Here is a 20383-nt window from a genome sequence, read left to right as displayed (position 1 = left end):
TATACCTATGCACCTACACCTTTCTTAGCACTTGGATTGATACCCTTCTTTCTCAAACTGTGCTTCTTTGATTTTTCAATTAGCGCCTCATCTTCTTCATTGTCAAAGTTTGCAAAATCTTCGTGAATTATACCTTCTTCCTCTGCTTCAGCTCTTGCTGCATTTTCCTTTTCCTTTGCACCTGCTTTTGAAACATCGTGAGGAGAAGATGCAATTTTCTTGAACTTGGCAACGTAGAACCCATCAACATTGTAGATATGTGGGTAATACCTTCTTGTCAAGTTTAATTTTGGATTGAAATGTTTACCACGATAAGAAGTAAATCCTTCCTTACCTATAGCCAAACCAGTTTCAACCAATTTAACATTTGGCCTTTTTCTCAATGCATAATCAACAACAGCCTCATTTTCCTCTACTGCAACGGAACAAGTGGAATATACAATGACACCACCAGTCGATGAATTGGCATCCACGGAATCAATAGCAGACAACAACAATTGCTTTTGTAAATGCGGAATTTGCATGAAATCTTTCTCTGTTCTGCTAACCTTGACACTTTCGTCTTTTGCGATAACACCTGTACCGGAACAAGGTGCATCCAATAGTATTCTATCAAAACCTCCAATCACCTTAGGGAATTCTCTTGCATCATAATTACAAACGATGGTATTCTTACATCCCAAACGATGTATATTTGCAATTAATGATTTCGTTCTTGCCTTGTTGGCATCATTAGCAAAGACACACCCCGTGTTTTTCATCAAGGCTGAAATATAGGTTGTTTTTCCTCCAGGTGCAGCGGCCATATCCAAAACACGCTCATTCTCTTGTGGGTCCAAAGCAATCACCGGCAAAAATGAAGATGCAGCTTGAAGGATGTATTGTCCCGCTAAATATTCTGGAGTAGCTCCAATCGGTACTTGCGAATCAAAGATTTGTAATCCCACCTTTGTCCATGAACCAATTGGCTGTAAATTGACACCACGATTGACCAAATTTTGAGCCAAATCTCTTCTTCTCGTTTTGAGAGTGTTGGTCCTTATCGTGATTGGTCTTGCAGTTTCATTAGCTTCAAAAAATTCAATAGCTTCAGAAGGGGAGAATAAGTTGAACAACTTGTCAGCCAAGAATTCAGAATAGCCAAAATATTCACAAATATCCTTAATTAACCTCGACACGTAATCGGCTCTTGATTTCCCTTCTTCTGCTAACACTTTGAAGTTGTCCAAAACTTTTACAATTTCAAGCATTCTTGTTCTCACCATGGTGACATCTTGGGGACCTTGTTCCATTTCTTCCTCTTCGGCCCCAGTTGGCAAAACCTTTGCTCGTGGTTGAACAGTACCTTCTTCAAGTAATTCCTTTTCTGCCTCTTCAGCTTCAAGTTCGTCCTCATCATCAAGCTGCTTCGAGTATGCCTCCATGTTTTCAGCATTCAAATCCTCCAAGTCTTGTTCATCCTCATCATCATCGGAAAACATGTGTCTCACTCGATCCTCTTCATCTGATTCCACATTTGCCAAATCGCCGTCCTCGAATTCATCGTTAAGTTCATCATCAAGTTCCTCTTCCTGTTCCTCATCAGACTCATCGAATAAAGATTTTCTTGCAGATGCCAACTCTTCTAAATCCACTTCTGGCAAGTCAGCTTCCTCAAAAGCATTTTCTTCACTCACACTTTCTCTTTTGGATTTCTTTGGTGGCTTCTTCAAAGATTCTGCCCCTCTGTCCTTTGAATTTGATTTTGACTTTTTAGTGGAATGTGTTGCTGCTGCTGCTTCGTCATCAACTTTTCTTTTCTTGTGTTCCTTCTTCTCCCTCAGTGCTTGGAACTCATCATATGTAGGTGGCAACCCTTGCTTATTCTTTGCTCTTCTCCCCATTACTTCTTTTCTAACGTTGTAAGTATAAATTAGTTTTCAAAAAATTCAACTGTGATGAGATGAGGAACAAAATTGAGGCAAAAAAGAAAAAAAAATCTGTATCGTGTGGGATCATCAAGCTACTTATAAAACACACCCTCCAGATGGCTGATGCAAATCGTTCTACAATTAATATAGGACAACATGTTCTTATACGATTGCCATCAAAGGGACTAAAGGTTGTTCAACTACAAGAATCCGGCCGGATCAGCTTGGGAAAATTTGGTTCATTTGAAGTATCAGGTATTTTGGGTCACCCTCTTGGATCTTCCTTTGAAATAGTCGATGACAACACAGTTAGAGTAATTAAAAGTATCACTGATGTTGGAGAAATTTGGAATGCCGACGAGGACGTACAGAAACAAGAATTGACGAGAATGTTTAGCAATAGTGCAGAGAACAACCAAAACATTATTGATATCGGCGCCAAGATCCAGACCTTGACTAATGAGGATATAGACGAATTGAAAAGAAGTGGGGCGTCTTCAAATGTTGGGCAACTTATTATTGAAAAAATGATTGCAAACCATGGAGGATTTGACAAAAAGACAATATTTTCACAAGAAAAGTATTTGAAACGAAAGCAACAAAAATTTCTTCGGAGATTCACAGTGGATTACCTTGGGGCTGCTGAGCTTTTGGAATACAATCTCGAAAAAGATTCCTCAAAGGTGTTGGATTTGAGCGTTGAGTCATTAGGTTTGTTAATGACATATGGTAATATTCGCCCTGGTGGAAAGTACCTTGTAATTGATGAAACTGGTGGTTTACTTTTGTATGCGATGATGGAACGGATGGAATGCAAGGGTACCATAGTCCTACTTCATGAAAATGAACATGCAAATTCAATAATGTTGAGACATTCAGGCTATGAAGAGTCAGTTATTAATGCGGTTGTGAAGCCTATCAATTGGTTACAATTTACCGAACCAGACAATGAAAGGATACAGATCAATGACGAGGACTTTGAGCCCAAGAAACCAAAACTCAAAGAACAGTTTATGAGAAAGCGCGAGAGGGCCAACAATGTTAATGAGGTAATTGATCTAGTAGAAGAGGGAAATTTTGATGGCTTTGTATCAATGTCTACTTTGTATATGCCCGATGTTTTGACACATGTTATACCAAAAATTGGTGGATCTAGGCCATTGGTTATATACAATCAATACAAGGAGCTATTGGCAGAGGTGCAGCAGCATTTCACAAACGATAGAAGGATAATAGCTTCTTCCATTTTCGAAACGAGGGCCAGACCTTATCAGACTATACCCGGAAGGATGCATCCGTTAATGACTATGAGAAGTGGAGGAGGCTATATTTTATGGGGCACAAGGGTCTTTCCTGATGAAAGTGTAATTGCTGTTGGAAAAGGGATGAAGAGGAGAAGAGAAGAATCTGTTGAGCCAGCCACGCCAAGTACTCCAGTCAGTGCTATAGGTACAGCAGAAGCTTCAGTGGAGCCTGAATCAACAACAGAAGCAATTGATATAGAAGAGAGGACAGTTGAGACTCAAGAGTGAGAGTTTTCGATTCTATTATAGTATAGCATCACATAGACGTTCCAAAAATCCAAACTCTGTTTGTAGCTTCCACCCCACAACGCATCGTATTCTTTGCGCTGAATCATTCATGTATCCAACAGCCCAATCGCTATCCAACAACTTCCGTACAAACTCAACTTGCTTGTAATATCCAACTTCAAATACAAAGCCACGAGCTTGGGAAGGTACTACCAAGTTCTCTATTAACTGCTTATAAGGATCAGTATCTCCTATCAAAGCTAGTTGAGGCTCATAGCGCTTAACTGATTTTTCAGCACCACATCGTAAAACCGACTTGTGAAAGTCCAGCAACGGTATATACGGAGGATTGGCCGTTACCAAATCGATTTTATGTACAGGTAATTTTGCAACTACATCTGCGTCAGAGATGTCTGCAATTTGAAACAACACTTTACCTGAATCATCGGCATGATCGTTTGACATCAAGTTCTCTTGCGCCAAACTAACCGCTTCCCGAGACACATCGAATCCACAAATATCGTAGTTTAAATTAACAGCTGCGAGTTTGGCTTTTAAAAATAATGGAATGCACCCAGATCCCGTACATGCGTCAACAATTCCTAGCTTGGAGAATTTCTCATCCATTAGAAGATTACCCAACTTGGTACACCATTCTTCTGTCTCCCATCTGGGAATGAGGACCCCTTTTTTGCATAAAATGTTGATATCGCCAAACGGTTGACTCCCTAGTATATATTGAAGTGGCTCTAGCTTCAAACGCCTATTTACTGCCGAGACCCATTGGCGTTTAGGTAGCTCCTCCTTGATCCATTTGAGTTCTAGTAATGCTCTGTCAATGTCTCGATTGGCTGGTAGTAGTGGCGGTAACAAGGGCGACAACCTTTTAGCCTGCCGAATAAGCTTTCCATCTATTCGCGGCATGTATTTCACCAACCATCTTTCATTTTGATATACACTTACAATTTTTCTTTCTTTTTTTTTTTTTTTCTGTTTTTCCAAACCTTTGTATTTACAGTGCTAATCTATGTACAACTATGACATTCCCTTTTTGATGTAATACATATAGGCTCTCTCATGAACATGCTCTGGGAATGGAGATATTACTTCAGAATGACCTGGTCTTGCTACTGGGTCTCTCAAGTATACAGCATGACAAGTGTCAAATGAGATTTCAATGTGAGAAGGTAAAATGGCAAAAGCACCAAGGAATGCTCTTGGTGTCCATGGGGTAAAGTATGGTTTCGAGGCATCTTTACGCCCAAACAAATGCTTTTGCCAAGGTAACGTAACCTTTGCCTTTGTCTCATCCTCCATTAGTTCTTCCTTATTCAAAGACTTGATAAAATTTAGCTTTTCGGCATAAGAAGGATCGTAGAATGCGGCTCCAGCACCCAAATTTTCAAACTCCAAACGTATTCTTTCCCACTCGCTTTTCTCCAACTCTCTCAACAAATTGTTTATGTGCCTCAAATTAGTTTTCTCCTCAGGAGTTCTTTCAGTGTCCTTTGAAAAATAAGTGTCCAATGCTTTAGAGGAATGGTCTGTCAAGAGACTTGACTTTTGCAGTGCCAAAGATTCATAAACTTGTAAACACTTGCTTTTGGCAAGCTTGTCTCCATATTTTTCAAAAGTATCTGCACCAAGATTTGTAGATGCTGCATTACCCAACTTTATAATATCACCCAAGATTGACTTTCTACTAACTTTCTGTTGTTGTGCTTTCATTAAACTTTCGCCATTTTGTTGCTTGTCTTGTAATCTCTTCCTTGCTTCGAAATTGGCAATGGAGTTCAAAGACTCGGGCTTGTTTTGCTGCATTTCCCAAACTTTTTGAGGATTCTTACGTGCCATTTTCACATAATGGTTCCAGTATCTTATTTGCTTGTTGTCTGTATCAATAGCTTTGCCCAAACTTGGTTTCGCCTTACCCAAAGCATATAGAACTCTCTCAGGATCAACTGAAAAGACGTCACCACTTTTCAATGGAAAGGATGGGTGTTTTATCACCACTCCATTAACCTTTACATAGCCTCCCATGATAAATTGTCTTGCTTGCCTAACCGAAGATGCAAACATACTTCTGAATAACGCAAATTCAAGTCTTTTCTCCAACGTGGCATATGTTTGCAAGGTGATAGGCGTTGGTGCAACCTCTTGAGACTTTAGTGAAGCGTCAAGTTGGGAATAGGTCTTCAACTCAGGTTCAAACAAAACTTTTTTAAACCTCTTTTCTTTTAAATGTTCTCCGTGATAGGCTCTGGTTTCTGACTTAGCGGCCCATTTTTGTTGATATAAAGTTTTTCCAGCATAATTCAATGGAACTTTTCTTTGGAGGTTAAACAAATTAAACCGGTTCATGGACATACCAATATGACCTCGCACCATGCGAGAAACATTGTCCAACTTCCTCGGCATAGTCGTTAGATTCAAGGTAATTCAAGCTTTGATGTTTTATGGGACAAAATTTTCAAAATTTTTTTTTTCTTTTCTTCTCATTTTTCAAGTTTCTGAATGGTCTCGCTTTTATTATTTTGAAATGGAAGTTATCAAAATCATATATAATCTACGCCGCATCAGGTACCATACCGTGACTCCCAATGTCTGAAAATAGCGAAGTGCTACCGAGCAGGCGTTGGTCCATTGATGAAGAGATTAAATTATTCAGCTTAGTGTGTGACTATAAACCCGCTGGCCCCAGAAAAGACGAGAACATGGCCGTAATCGTATCCAAGATTAATGAAGACACACAACCGCAGGATACTCCACTTACGGTGTCTGACATATGGAAAAAATTGCTGCAGCTATACAATCTTCCAAGAATTGATGTTCTTGAGGGTCTCAATAGTGACGAAGTTGCAAACAATAATAATTTGGATAACAGTGATGATGAGGCAACCATTAGTGAAGATATTCCTAATATTAAAGACCAAAGAAGAAAGTCTGTTTTGAAAAAAGAAAGAAACGCTACTAAAGCTGGTAAGGAAGAGGATAAGGATGGCGAGACGGAAAATGTTCACGACGATGAGAAGGAGAGCAACGTGGAAAGCTCATCCAGAACCAGAAAAGTTAAAGCCGGCCGTGAAGTTTCAACACGAAGGCGTTTGAGGAACTCGGTTGAAGATGAGACTCAACTGGCTAACGACAAACAAAAACCCAACAAGGTGCCTGAAGTAATAGAGGACGAGATCCAAAATAAAACTTCGACCAGCTCTTCAACTAAAAAGATTGAGAACGATAATAAAGTGGAACAGACCAAACGAACTGGTGATAAAGAAGACGAAAGTGTAGAGGAGGATGAGGAGGAAGAAGAAGCGGATGAAGAAGAAGAAGAGGATGAAGAAGAAGAAGAGGATGAAGAAGAAGACGACGTGGAAGAGGAAGAAGAAGACGAGGTGGAAGAAAAAGAGGAAGGAGAGGAGGAAGAGGAAAAAGGGAAAAAAGCGAAAAAAAGAGAGGATAAAGAGGAAGCTTCAGACGCGGCACCGGCAAGAAGAACAAGAGGAAGGCGACCCGCTGTTGATAATGACGTTTCTTCGACAGAGCCTCCACGCAAAAAGCTAAGATCCGGAGTCAAGTCCGAAATTCCTCTGGAGGAATCAAGAAATGATTCATTATCAATTCGAGGTAAGCCGTCGACGCGTGCTTCACCTCAACCACCTGCACGAAGAAGAACTCGATCTGAAGCGCATATTGACCATACAGATGAAGCGCACCAAGAAGTTAAACGGGAGAAGAGGCGAAAAGAGAGCAAAACGGTTGATCTGGACGCCGAATCAGAAGATGACGCGCTTGATAAGAAGAAACTGATAAAACAAGAAAAGCGGGGTGAAAAAACTCAAAAGAGCACAACTGAACCCTCAAAACCAGCAACAAGAAGGTCCAGTCGTGGGACGAATGCTTCCCAAGCCCAGAGCAAGCCTGCACCTCCTGTGAGACGTAGCTCGAGGAAAAAGTAATGTATAGAATCTAAGACCTTATTGTATTCTGCACTGGGAAGTGTATAAATCAAATCAATGACAATGCCATACAAATTGTAGCCAAATTTAAGCGCTAAATACTCTACACCTTTGGCATTTCCCTCGACATGCATTTTGTTTCGAACTTTTGTCAACTATTTCTTTTGAAACAACATTTTCAAAAACCGCGTTTCAAACTTTTCTCTTTTCTTTCAACTTTTTCAAATGAACATACTACTCTATGGGACAAGAATTGCTGGAAGGACAGTTTGCTTTAGGAGCTTTGCCACTACTGGTATTCGTCTAAAGGTATTAGAGGACTGGAACAGAGGAGGAAGGACCGACAAGGTTTCAGGTGAGCCGGTTGGGACCGAGGGCCTTACGGCGTTGTACTCTTCCATGAAACGCTTGATGGACGAAAATTCAGATTGTGTCTGTTTTATTCAAGTTGGAAGTTTCTATGAGTTATACTTTGACCAAGCCGAAAAGTTTGGTCCCATAATGGGGTTACGTGTTACGTCTAAGAAGACCAGTAGCCATTCTATTCCCATGGCTGGATTTCCGGTTTTGCAACTTCCAAAGTATTTGGAAATGTTGGTCTATGGGAACGAACAAAAAGTTGCCATAATTAAACAGAATGATCGCAAGGATAAGACCACTCAAAACTTGGTGCATAGAGAGGTAGATAGGATCGTCAGTCCTGGTACGTTGTTGGATGAATCGTTCCTCGACTACAGCGCTAGTAATTACTTGGCTGCTATTTCGTTCCCCCCAGGGATGACAAAGAGCCCCGCAGATCCTGACACTAAAGTAGGATTGGCATGGCTAGATGTTTCCGTCGGCGAAACTTTTGTACAGCAAACAACATTAGGAAACCTCACATCAGATTTGACAAGGATCAATCCTAGTGAAATTTTAATAGGAGAAGAGTATTCGGAGTCCGAGTCTTTATTAGCAACTTGGTATCCACCTTTGCAAGAGCTTGGAAAATATTTCAAACGGTACCATGATGCGCAGTATACAGGTTTGAAATTGCAATTCAAAGAAAGTTTAAGGGCTGTTGAAAAAGCATTCGAGGGCTTGGAAATGCGAGAGCAGTCTGCCTTGCATATGGCTTTATCATACATCAAGAAGAACTTGCCTGAAGCCGACTCGCCTTTGGGTTTACCTACAAGGTTCGTTGATGCGTCAACTCTTCAAATGGACTCACGGACGAGGGAATCATTAGAACTAACAGAGAGAGCCACGTTTGGTAGGTCATCAGCCACAGGGACCTTGATTTCTACAATAAGGAGAACCTGTACCACTTCAGGTGCTAGGTTGTTGGCACAATGGGTAAACTCACCATTATTGGACATTGCAGAGATCGAAAGAAGACAGAGTTATGTGAAAACATTTTTAAAGGATCAGCATATGAGAATTGGGGTCCAACAACGTCTACTGCGGCTATCAGACTTTGTAAGAATCGCTCAAAGGTTATCAACTGGAAGGGGAGATGACATGTCCAACTTGAAACTTGTTGCTGATGCATTGAACGATCTTCAACAATTGAAAGAATTTTTAAACGATGTTTGTCCTGAGGATGATGCATCGTACAGTGAAATAATTAGTTTTGCCGACAATTTACGCATCCCGGTTGATGTGGCCAAGTCTATAACAAGTGCTATAATTGAAGTAGCCGCTACAAAGAGCGATGGAGAGGACGTTGCTTCTAGAGATGATGCTGAGGACGAGACTATTAATTCTAGTAGCGACATTTCAAACGATCCTACCGAGAAGTACAGATTAGGAGATGGTCAGGAACAAGTACCAACACTCAGTATCCGAAAAGATTACAATAAAAGGTTGTCTGAATTGTATGGTGAACTCGAACAATGGATACTGAAAGAAGATGAGTACAAGAACTCTTTACAAGAAACTCTTTTGGAGTACGACCCGAAAGCTAGTGTAGTGAAAAAGGAAAAGAGTGGGAAGTATGTCGATGTCTTACACATTAGTACCAAAAATACTTCTATACGGAAGATTGCCGAGGTTCTACAAGCTGATATTGTGAAGGAACAGAAGAAATGGTGTATTTATCGCCCAGCCAACTGGACTTCGCTTCAACATGAAATCGCAGATACAAAGGCGTCTATCAAGGCTATAGAAGAGGAAGTGATACAGAAGCTAAAGCAACAGATAATTGACGAATTGCCTGTGATCCGGTCCCTTTCAAAGGCAGTAGACTTTTTAGATGTTACGGCATCATTTGCCGTTATCGCCGATGAAAATAATTGGGTATGTCCAAAAGTTGTGGAAACTCCAAAGCTTGAAATAACCAAGGGCCGACATGTAGTAGTTGAATCAAGCTTGAAAGGTTCAGGGGAAATGTTTACTCCTAATGATTCCAAGCTCGGACTGGGAGCAAAGTTGTGGGTGATATCTGGTCCCAACATGGGAGGTAAGAGTACATATTTGAGACAAAACGCATTGATGATAATTCTAGCTCAAATAGGCTCATACGTACCCGCAGAGCGCGCTACAATTGGAGTCGTGGACAAGATTTTCACACGCATAGGTGCATCAGACGATTTATTCAACGACTTAAGCACTTTCATGGTCGAAATGATTGAAACGAGTAATATCTTGCTAAATGCCACTCCTAAATCGTTTGCCATAGTGGATGAAGTAGGTAGAGGCACGAGTGGTAAAGAAGGATTAGCAATTGCGTATGCTGTCTTGGTGCATTTGTTGACTTTCTCGAAATGTCGCACTTTATTTGCTACCCATTTTGGTAATGAATTGCGTGATCTCCTTGAAAAGAGAAAGGTAGATCAAAAGCATCTTGAGTTTTACAAAACAAAGGCTTTCGTAGAAGAAGGGATACCACGACTCGATCATGAGTTGGTCCCAGGTATCAGTGAACGTTCCTATGCGTTGGAAGTGGCACGGAAAGCAGGATTTCCAGAGTCTGCATTGAAGGAAAGTGCAAAGGTGTTAGAGTTATTATAGCTATTTATGTATATATATGAAAAGAATATTACTATTAATTACTGCTGTGAAGGATGCTGCTGCTGTTGCTGTTGCTGCATTTGAAGCATCAATAGCTCCTGTAATCGAGCCAATTGAGCAGGATCGGCGGTGCTCTGGTGTGGATTTTGCGGGGGAGCCAGTTGATGTGGAGGGGCAAATTGTTGGAACTGCGCAGGCAGGTAAGGCGTCTGCTGCCCTACAGAATGGAAATTGTTTTGGAATTGAGCAAACGGTACCTGCCCAAATTGGGCCATTTGTGGAGGTGCACCATAATTTTGCATTCGTTGTTGATATTGCGGTTGTGGACTGCCATAAACATTATTTGAATTATAGGGAAATGGAGAGCCGTAAGGGTTCTGCTGTGGTTGAAAAGATTGAGATTGTGGGTACATTTGAGATGTGGTAGGTACATTCGATTGATAAGGCCTGCTAGGTTCTTCCCTATGATTATGCATCCGCCTTGCCAACTCACCCGCTGATCTTGATGAGGCAATGGGTGAATATGCCGGAATTTGAGCTTTTTGTATACTGATTCCGGGTTGTTCTCTTTCCTTGACAGCCTTTGTTTTATTCTTTTTCCTCTTCTTTGCTTGCTTTGCAGCCAACTCCTGCTCATCGTCTGAGAACTCTTGTTCTTCTTCAGGAAGCTCTTCGTCATGGCAATTACTTGCGTCAGTTCCCTTAATGTGCTTAATTGTATCGGTGTACAAGAATTGAGAATCTGGGACCACATAAAATACTGCTTTTCCTTTACTGTCTTTAAACTTTTCGAACTCCTCATCCTGGTTAAATTTCACGGAGTATATTGGCTGCTGCACCCTCCCAAAAATTTCATGCAACAAGCCAACTGGTGTTTTATCATCAAGGCACAATACAGAACCTTCTTTCAATATACGAAATTCTCCAGATGTTTTTGCTTTGATAATGACAGATTTGTCAACAAGCCCTGTAATTTCTCCAATTTCTTCGATGGGAGCATTTTCTGGGACAGTGTAGTCTTCCGGAAGCGAAGGGACGTTTTCGTTGGTGACCTCATGCACAGACTTGATAGGACCATCAATAATTTCTTCATCTTCATCGAAACATTCTTCATCATTCTGTTCTATTCCATTTTCATCTTCACTTTTACTCAGGTCTGTGTCATCTTCATCATCGGAATCACTGTCATCGTCACTGCTTGAGTCGTCCGATGAAATATCGTTGACATCGATCTCTTCATCAGAGAGAACATCAATCACGATGTCTTTGTCGCGACTTTGAGTGATGAAGGAAGCTATATTATCAGGAACATTGTCGTTCGGTTCTTTAGCCTGTTCTTGATTGTGTTCGTTGTTTTCGTTGTTTTCGTTGTGTTCGTTGTGTTCGTTGTGTTCGTTGTGTTCGTTGTGTTCGTTGTGTTCGTTGTGTCCATCGTGTTCATTGCGCTCGTTGTGTTCGTTGTGTTCTTCGGTCTTCTCTTTGCCCTGATCTCCATTCAGATCTTCGTTTTCTTGTTCTTGCACTATCGTGGAATTTCTTTCCATTAGTGAGCCATTTTCAGGTGTAGCTTTAGTCATTTTGGGACCAATTTGTTCGTCGCCATCAAGTATAAGATCATCCTTGCCCAACTTTTCCTCATCCGTTCTGCTTGATACACCAGGTGTAATATCACCCACCGTATCATTTGCTGATATTGATTGCTCTTCCTCAGTAGCAGATACAGTCGCATCATTTGTTACTTCATTGGATGTAAGAGGGTTCTCCTCTTTCATGTCTTCGACAACAGAAGCATTCAACATATCAGGAGTTGCTATTGCGGACTCTGTTTCTCTAACAGTAAAACCATCTTTGGTTACAGGTGCAGGTTGTTCGCTCATGATCGACAATGGGGATAACTTTTGAAGTAGATGTTTCTCGTGATGAGCATCGCGGAATTTCTGGAGTCGCAGTCGTCTTTTACATCAATGACACAAAAACAGACTCATACGACAGCTAAAGAGTGGAAGAAAAGTAAACCTAACTCTAAAAATTACGCCTTCAAGAAGAAGAAGAAGGATATTGAAAGGAACTGGTTCTTACAAGACTCAACTGCTAACAAGGTCAAAGAGAAGTACGATAGCCTAATGGTGTAGTGATGCAATTAAAAAAAAGTTCCCAACACCACTTTACCTTGTGAGTAAACGTATACAGATAGTTACATCAGAAGCGCGGCACCCAGTAAGCAAAAAACGGAGAGATTTCTTAAGTTGTTTAAAAAAAAACGAGCGTTACTCAAAAACTTCTAAATAATGTATCTCCAAATTTTGCACCCAAGTTGATGCAAAATATTTTTAATTTTGACAAGCTCGTGTAAAGCACCTATACGTTTGTGCCTTTAGCTTGCAATAGGACGAGTAATTATAAGAACTCTATTTCTAATATAATTGTAGGACTTATCTTTTAATAGTTCCAAGTATGAGGCAGACTTTGGACAATAAAATTAGAAGTGTTTCAATCATGCTCAATAATTTGCACCCACTGAAATGCAAAGCAATAGCTTGAATTGGAGAGTGTTTAGAGGACTACATAGTTCTTCGAATTCTGGCAATAGGACACACTTATTTCACAACTGGTAGCACCAGTATAGGGCTAAAGCCCTCACTACAATCTGCAAATGCACTTTTAAACCACACCATATTTTGCAACGTCTACAAAAAGCACGACTAGCTTCTAATTGGGGGTAAAAAGATAAGTATGTCTTACAACAGCTCAACACTCACATGGGTCCTAGTCATACAAGAGCCTTCTACATGATATGCCCAGCTTCCCTAACCATTTCAGTTTTGTGTGCTGAAAATTTTCAACAGTTTGTGCGGGAAGAAGAAAAAAAATGAGATGAAAAATTGAAAAACCATCGTGTGCTTTTCCTCTTTTTCACAACTTGTGGACTTTACCAACCTAACAGTCAAAACTATTAATCAACAATGGGTGCCTACAAATATTTGGAAGAATTGCAAAGAAAGAAGCAATCTGATGTCATGAGATTCCTTTACAGAGTCAGATGTTGGGAATACAGACAAAAGAATGTCATTCACAGAGCTTCTAGACCATCTAGACCAGACAAGGCTAGAAGATTAGGTTACAAGGCTAAGCAAGGTTTTGTTATCTACAGAATTAGAGTCAGAAGAGGTGGTAGAAAGAGACCAGTTCCAAAGGGTGCCACTTACGGTAAGCCAACCAACCAAGGTGTTAACCACTTGAAATACCAAAGATCATTGAGATCCACTGCTGAAGAAAGAGTTGGTAGAAGAGCTGCTAACTTGAGAGTTTTGAACTCATACTGGGTTAACCAAGATTCAACCTACAAGTACTACGAAGTCATTTTGGTTGATCCTCAACACAAAGCTATCAGAAGAGACCCAAGATACAACTGGATTGCTAACGCTGTCCACAAACACAGAGAATCTAGAGGTCTTACTTCTGCTGGTAAGAAATCAAGAGGTATCAACAAAGGTCACTTGTTCAACAAGACCAAGGCTGGTAGAAGACACACTTGGAAGAAGCACAACACCTTGTCATTGTGGAGATACAGACATTAAGTTTGACTTCGTTGATGCGGTGTTTAGCTTTGTATTTTCGGGTATGTGTAGATTGTTAATAGTCCAAACGTAGAGGTTTTGTGAGTACGTTTTTAATGCATATTTGAAATGTGAAGAAAAAAAGTTTGAATCTGTAGAAGAAGCCTTTCCTTGGAAGCTGTGTGCTGTTAACAAACTGATGTGTTCGTCACTTTGGCAGGCTCCTTCTGTCCGGAGAGTGCAATGCCGAAGTGTTGTCACTGTCAAAGCCAGAGTCAATCCTTTAATTAAATTAAATTAAAGTGTGGGCTGCGCGACATTTAACTTAGATAACCGACACTGTGGGTGAGACATTTTCTTTTCAAAATTTTTTTTTTTTTTATTTTTTCGTTCGAAAAAAAGAAGTGTCGTTCAACATATTCGTTTCCGCGCAGACACAAGATTTCGATCCCTTTTACCATTTGCATAATTTTATTTGTCATTGCTATAGTTTGATTGCACTTCCATTCTAAACGTTTAAGGATATTTACGAAAACATTATAGCATTCAATTGATATTATCTTTGCAAACATGACTGAACACAAGCAAACCGCAATATTATCCGTTTACGACAAAACAGGGCTTTTGGATCTTGCCAAGGGATTGACCGATGCCAATGTCCGTATCTTGGCTTCTGGAGGTACCGCAAGATTAGTTCGTGAAGCTGGGTTCCCAGTGGAGGATGTTTCATCGATTACTCATGCACCGGAAATGCTCGGCGGAAGAGTCAAGACTTTGCACCCTGCTGTTCATGGAGGTATTTTGGCAAGAAATTTGGACAGTGATGAAAAAGATTTAGAGCAACAAGGAATTGAAAAAGTTGATTACGTTGTTTGTAACTTGTACCCATTCAAGGAGACAGTTTCGAAAATTGCAGTTACTGTTGATGAAGCCATCGAGGAAATTGATATTGGTGGTGTTACATTATTGAGAGCAGCAGCTAAAAATCACCAAAGAGTCACAATTTTGTCCGATCCAAAGGATTACTCTGGTTTCCTCAAGGAATTGAGAAACGGTGAGATCACTACAGAAACTAGAAATAGATTGGCATTGAAAGCATTTGAGCACACTGCTGATTATGATGTTGCTATCTCAGACTTTTTTAGAAAACAATACGCCGAAGGTGTTTCACAATTGCCATTGAGATATGGTACCAACCCCCACCAAAAACCAGCTCAAGCATTTGTTTCTGAAGGTGAATTGCCATTCAAAGTTTTGAATGGATCTCCAGGTTATATCAACTTATTGGATGCTTTGAACTCGTGGCCATTGGTTAAAGAATTGTCTGCCTCATTGAACTTGCCAGCTGCTGCATCTTTCAAACATGTATCTCCAGCCGGTGCCGCCGTTGGTTTACCTTTATCCGACGTTGAGAAGAAGATTTATTTTGTTGAAGATATTGAAAATTTGTCTCCTTTGGCTAATGCTTATGCCAGAGCAAGAGGAGCTGACAGAATGTCATCTTTCGGAGACTTTATTGCTCTCTCCAACATTGTCGACAAACCAACTGCACAAATTATTTCAAAGGAAGTCTCAGATGGTGTGATTGCACCAGGTTTCTCAGATGAAGCTTTGGAGCTTTTAAAGAAAAAGAAGGGCGGTAAATATTGTATTCTACAAGTTGATCCAAACTTTACTCCTGCCAACTTGGAAAGCAGACAAGTATTTGGAGTCACCTTGCAACAAAAGAGAAACGATGCTATTATCAAGGGCTCCTCTTTCAAAGAAATTGTATCCAAGAACAAGGATTTGACTGAACAAGGTGCTGTTGATTTGACCATTGCAACTATTGCATTGAAATACACACAATCAAACTCTGTCTGTTACGCCAAGAATGGTATGGTTATTGGTTTGGGTGCCGGTCAACAATCCAGGATCCATTGTACTAGACTTGCTGGTGACAAAGCTGATAACTGGTGGTTAAGACAACACCCAAGAGTATTGGGGTTCAAATGGGCTAAAGGTGTAAAGAGACCGGAAAAGTCCAATGCAATTGACTTGTACGTTTCTAATCAAATTCCAACTGAAGAACCAGAGAAATCTGAATACGAGTCGAAGTTTGCTGAGCTTCCAGAACCATTAACCCCAGAAGAAAGAAAGGAATGGTTGAACAAGTTGAATAATGTAGCTTTATCATCAGACGCTTTCTTCCCATTCCCAGACAATGTCTACAGAGCTGCAAGATCGGGTGTCAAGTTTATTGCTGCACCAAGTGGGTCTGTTATGGATAAGGCCGTCTTTAATGCTGCTGACGCCAATGACATTGTTTATGTCGAAAACCCAATCCGTTTATTCCACCATTGAGCTTATACTGTGTACTAATGTATCTGTGTATATAAACATATGATCAACACACTGCGCTATTATATATAATGGAATGTGTAGTAGTCCCCATTAGTGTATTGGGCATAACTCTACTGTGTAGATGATGAAACACGTCAACCGAAAAAATCCCCCATTTGGCTGGCGAAAAATTTTAAAGTGGTCAAAAAAAGAGTTTGTTTCAATAAGAACTGTTTACACTTTCATCAAATCATGGCTTCATCAGAGTATAATTATGATGAGGAAGGTGAGACTTGGCCATTCTTTGTTTTGGCATTGTTGACCTTTGTCTTGATTCCTTTTACTATAAAATATGCAACCAGATTGGCCTCCTCTGATCCAGATAAGGTGAATGCTACTGTCGTGGGGTCAATCAAGGAAAATGCCGAGACTGTCAATGTCCCCAGTTTAAAGAGTCTCAATGAGTATAAAAAGAAGCAGAGGTCACTGAAGATATTCAACAAGACCCTCTTGGTTTTGATTATTGGTTGGAGTGCAGTTTTCTTTGTTGGCAAATACATGACAAAGGAGACAGATATGTCAGGTTTGTTTGATCCTTATACTATATTAGATGTTTCATTTACTGCAAGTGAGAGGGAAATCAAAAGCCATTACAGAAAGTTATCTTTGAAATACCACCCTGATAAATTACCAAGAGATCTTTCTGAAGATGTTAAATCGAAGATGGAACAGGAGTACATAAGGTTAACCAGTGCTTACAAAGCATTAACAGATGAAGCTACAAGGGAAAACTTTATCAAGTATGGACATCCAGACGGCGAGCAACCAACAACTCATGGAATTGCTCTTCCCAAATTTCTTGTCGAAGGAAAGTATTCATCTTTAGTTGTGATATTCTACTTTGCTCTCATTGGTGTTTTGTTACCATTGATTGTTGGTAAATGGTGGAACAATGTCAAAAACTATACGAAACAAGGGTTACATGTAAAGACCGCCGCAGGAATTGTTCGTAAATTCGCTGATAAGGATCCAGCAAAAGTTTTCACTCCTGATGTTATTCTTGATCATATTTTGGACAGTCAAGATGTCGATGAATTATTACCCAACAAGACTTTACAAGAAAGAAAGGAGTTGGTTTACGATCACTTCAACCGTCGAGTTTCTGATGATGCAAAGAGAGAAAAGAACAAGACTGAATTAGTTGCAATCTTGCCGCTTTTAATCGATGGTCTCATTGATATTGCTCTATTCTTTAGATTACAAGAAGCTGTTATTGCTGCAGAGGACTTGAAAAAGGCCGTGTATCAAGCTGTTAGTCCAAATGGTAAATATCAAGAGCTTTTGCAATTACCTTTTGTTGATGAAGAGGTGATTAGAAAGCAGCCAGTTAAAAAATTAGGAAAGCTTTTCGCACTTGAACCCGCTGAAGCTCAAAGTGTATTGGGTATCAAAGATGACGACAAGTTTAAAAGGACAATGTCAGTCGCCGCCCTGATTCCATCGCTTAGAATTGTTGAAGCCGAGGTTAAAGTCCCCGGTGAAGAAACAGTTACTCCAAATTCTAGTGGCCATATTTCGGTCAAGTTTCTTGTTAAATCACCCAAATTAAAATCATGTCCTGAAATTGAAGATGACAGGTTGAAAGACGAAGAGACTTTGGAGTACATGAAGAACCCATTTAGTGTGAATGAGGTGGCACCAAAGTTGCCTTATGCTTTCACCCCTTTCTTTCCCCAGCCAGTTCGCAGTAGTTGGACAGGTTATGTCATTGCTCAAAGAGAGAACAAGTTGGTGGAAAATAGTCAAGCATATGTTTTGGAAAACATAGACCTTTCAAATTTGAACTTGACACAGGAAGAGTGGATAAACGGCGAAAAGGTTGTTGTCAGTACTTTCAAAATCCCACTACCTGTTCCTGTGAGTAGCGTTGGAAAGTATTATTACAGATTGATAATAAAAAGTAATGCATATTATGGATCGGATGTTGATGTTCCTATTGATTTGGAAGTTGTTGCTCCATCACCAGAAAAGAGCTTAGCTGGTGTCAAGAAGATGATGGAAAAGAAAAAGAGGGCCAAGGAAGAAGATGACGACTCAGATGAAGATGAAGATTCAGATAGTGATATTTCAGACCCCGAAGAGGATAGTTTGGCAGGCGCTCTTGCAGCATTAAGGGGAGAATCAACTTCAAAGAAGTCAGATGTAGCTGAGGAGGACGATGAAGAAGAGGATGAAGATGTATTTACTGATATTAACACAGATACAGAAGATGAAGCGGATTAAAGTATGTTTTATAGAGAGCTCAAATATAATATAGCTATAAATACAGAAGAAACAACAAAATGCCACAAATGGGATTAAACCAGTAGCGTTAGTATGTATGCATCTGGCGATTCCAAGCCTTGTTCTTTATAATAGTCCTTGACCAAATCCTGTTTCTTAAAACCCTTTTTGAGATACCAATCGATAACTTTCTCATTGCTTGCTTGAACATGGACAATGATTTCGTGAATATATCTGTTCTTGGTCTCTTTAATCACCCATGAAAGTAATTCCGAACCTATTCCCAAATTTCTATATTTTTCCAAAACGGCAAAACTTTCAATGTACATGCAATTGGGAGTTTTTTGTAAAGTGGCTGAATTGAGCGCTTCGGCAAACGACGACTTGATTTGATTGTTATTGAAAGACCTTGCTCTTATAGCTCCCACGGGCAATTCCGAATAAAATGCAAGTTGAACTATGATATCTGAAGATTCCAATGTTGCTGTATACCATGATTGTGGGTAAGCTGTAGGAAGAGAGACTTCATTGATTTTTCTGAAAACTCCAATATTGTTGACAGTTAGGTCGTCCAATGCGATTATGTTTCTGCCCATTGTGGTAATTCAGAGAGGTAAGGTAGATATTACAATTGGTCCTTTTGAATTTTTTTTTTTCTTCCCCCTCCGACATCATTAACATTGTTTTGAGATGAAAGCGGAAGGTACTTGAAGGGCCGGATGAAATTCAATTTAGATGTGCATTCTAACATTGAGATCGGCTAATAGAGGCTTTCCTAAGATATTCCGTTGATTGAAAAGTGGTACGGAATTAGTGAAAGCTATATCAGATTGGGAAAATAGCATTTGCGTAAGACGAATCTTTCATTGGTTACAGATAACCAACCTTTGTGAATGAGCATTAGAGTACAGTGAATAAAAAAGTACATTTATTTTTAGGGTGAATTCAGTAGTTAGAAAGTGTAGATCCATTGCAAAATATTCATATGCAATTCAGGAATGTCTTCCTTTTTTTTTTTCGCTTTGGGTACTAGCGCGGAGTTGAAGAAAGAACACCACAACACAACCATTTCCGTTGTATATAAATATCCAACAGAATTACCCCAGTTTTCTGTTTCCTTTCATTTTTGACAATATACTTTTGCTTTCAAGTGTATTGAGTGTTATTACTGTCCCCATAGACATCTCATTATGATTACAACTATAATTGTCATTCTCGTGATATTATACTTTGCCAGAAGTATTTATAAGGATTTCATTTCCAATGAAAACAATCCATTAGCCAACCAAGGTCAAGAGGCTTCTATTGTGGAAGGAAAATTCACACCAAAATCATTGGCCAAGTACAATGGAAAGGACCACCCAAAGATTTTCATTGCTGTGAAAAACAGAGTGTTTGACGTTACCCAAGGTGCCACATTTTATGGACCAGGAGGACCTTACGAAAATTTTGCTGGTAGAGACGCCTCACGAGGATTGGCCTTGAATTCATTTGACCCTGCTGTTTTAACTCCGTTGGATCAACCAATTGATGACTTGAAGAATTTGTCCAAATTAGAGCAGGAATCTTTGGAACAATGGGACGAGCATTTTGAAAATAGGTACAAAGTTGTTGGTACTTTGCACGAAAATGGTACTGTTCCCGAGGAAGTCAAAGGCCTTTGAAAAAGCTCTTGAATTTACAGCTCTATAAGGGTATAGAGTATACCTCTTTATCTATTATTCATTATATATATTTATTGAACGTCTTTGTATACATTTGCGACATCTTTTGAATTCAAGTTTCTACAGTCGGAGAGTTATAGAGAAGAAGAAGAAAAAAAAAAAAAA

At 39.9% G+C, this 20383-nt stretch overlaps 11 protein-coding genes across 11 annotated transcripts; 7 read left to right on the top strand and 4 right to left on the bottom strand. All coding sequences in view use genetic code 12, as the record gives it.

Annotated features, from left to right (window-relative positions):
* Positions 1 to 5: 5 nt before the first annotated feature.
* I9W82_002581 (rRNA (cytosine-C5-)-methyltransferase) lies at positions 6 to 1883 on the bottom strand (the record flags this gene model as incomplete). The annotated part of the gene is made up of 1 exon (XM_067691452.1): positions 6 to 1883. One exon carries the CDS (start codon positions 1881 to 1883, stop codon positions 6 to 8), a length of 1878 nt encoding a protein of 625 aa, XP_067549816.1.
* Positions 1884 to 2026: 143 nt separating this feature from the next.
* I9W82_002580 (tRNA 1-methyladenosine methyltransferase subunit) lies at positions 2027 to 3442 on the top strand (the record flags this gene model as incomplete). The annotated part of the gene is made up of 1 exon (XM_067691451.1): positions 2027 to 3442. One exon carries the CDS (start codon positions 2027 to 2029, stop codon positions 3440 to 3442), a length of 1416 nt encoding a protein of 471 aa, XP_067549815.1.
* Positions 3443 to 3457: 15 nt separating this feature from the next.
* I9W82_002579 (uncharacterized protein) lies at positions 3458 to 5860 on the bottom strand (the record flags this gene model as incomplete). The annotated part of the gene is made up of 2 exons (XM_067691449.1): positions 3458 to 4325; positions 4506 to 5860. 2 exons carry the CDS (start codon positions 5858 to 5860, stop codon positions 3458 to 3460), a joined length of 2223 nt encoding a protein of 740 aa, XP_067549814.1.
* Positions 5861 to 6042: 182 nt separating this feature from the next.
* On the top strand, positions 6043 to 7401 carry EAF7 (Eaf7p; the record flags this gene model as incomplete). Its single annotated transcript, XM_067691448.1, has 1 exon — positions 6043 to 7401. One exon carries the CDS (start codon positions 6043 to 6045, stop codon positions 7399 to 7401), a length of 1359 nt encoding a protein of 452 aa, XP_067549813.1.
* Positions 7402 to 7626: 225 nt separating this feature from the next.
* I9W82_002577 (mismatch repair ATPase) lies at positions 7627 to 10392 on the top strand (the record flags this gene model as incomplete). The annotated part of the gene is made up of 1 exon (XM_067691447.1): positions 7627 to 10392. One exon carries the CDS (start codon positions 7627 to 7629, stop codon positions 10390 to 10392), a length of 2766 nt encoding a protein of 921 aa, XP_067549812.1.
* A 38-nt stretch (positions 10393 to 10430) lies between these two features.
* I9W82_002576 (RNA-binding snoRNP assembly protein) lies at positions 10431 to 12269 on the bottom strand (the record flags this gene model as incomplete). The annotated part of the gene is made up of 1 exon (XM_067691446.1): positions 10431 to 12269. The coding sequence occupies one exon, from the start codon at positions 12267 to 12269 to the stop codon at positions 10431 to 10433; it is 1839 nt and encodes a 612-aa protein (XP_067549811.1).
* A 1086-nt stretch (positions 12270 to 13355) lies between these two features.
* RPL15A (60S ribosomal protein eL15) lies at positions 13356 to 13970 on the top strand (the record flags this gene model as incomplete). Its single annotated transcript, XM_067691445.1, has 1 exon — positions 13356 to 13970. The coding sequence occupies one exon, from the start codon at positions 13356 to 13358 to the stop codon at positions 13968 to 13970; it is 615 nt and encodes a 204-aa protein (XP_067549810.1).
* A 549-nt stretch (positions 13971 to 14519) lies between these two features.
* On the top strand, positions 14520 to 16292 carry ADE17 (bifunctional phosphoribosylaminoimidazolecarboxamide formyltransferase/IMP cyclohydrolase; the record flags this gene model as incomplete). The annotated part of the gene is made up of 1 exon (XM_067691444.1): positions 14520 to 16292. One exon carries the CDS (start codon positions 14520 to 14522, stop codon positions 16290 to 16292), a length of 1773 nt encoding a protein of 590 aa, XP_067549809.1.
* Positions 16293 to 16523: 231 nt separating this feature from the next.
* Positions 16524 to 18554, top strand: I9W82_002573 (protein-transporting protein; the record flags this gene model as incomplete). The annotated part of the gene is made up of 1 exon (XM_067691443.1): positions 16524 to 18554. The coding sequence occupies one exon, from the start codon at positions 16524 to 16526 to the stop codon at positions 18552 to 18554; it is 2031 nt and encodes a 676-aa protein (XP_067549808.1).
* A 74-nt stretch (positions 18555 to 18628) lies between these two features.
* NAT5 (peptide alpha-N-acetyltransferase subunit) lies at positions 18629 to 19150 on the bottom strand (the record flags this gene model as incomplete). The annotated part of the gene is made up of 1 exon (XM_067691442.1): positions 18629 to 19150. One exon carries the CDS (start codon positions 19148 to 19150, stop codon positions 18629 to 18631), a length of 522 nt encoding a protein of 173 aa, XP_067549807.1.
* Positions 19151 to 19744: 594 nt separating this feature from the next.
* DAP1 (Dap1p) lies at positions 19745 to 20218 on the top strand (the record flags this gene model as incomplete). Its single annotated transcript, XM_067691441.1, has 1 exon — positions 19745 to 20218. The coding sequence occupies one exon, from the start codon at positions 19745 to 19747 to the stop codon at positions 20216 to 20218; it is 474 nt and encodes a 157-aa protein (XP_067549806.1).
* Between the last annotated feature and the right edge of the window lie 165 nt (positions 20219 to 20383).

The sequence above is a fragment of the Candida metapsilosis genome (assembly GCF_017655625.1).
Source record: "Candida metapsilosis strain BP57 chromosome Unknown scaffold2, whole genome shotgun sequence".
Taxonomy (NCBI): Eukaryota; Fungi; Ascomycota; class Pichiomycetes; order Serinales; family Debaryomycetaceae; genus Lodderomyces; species Lodderomyces metapsilosis.
This window is presented reverse-complemented; position numbering and strand designations above follow the sequence as displayed.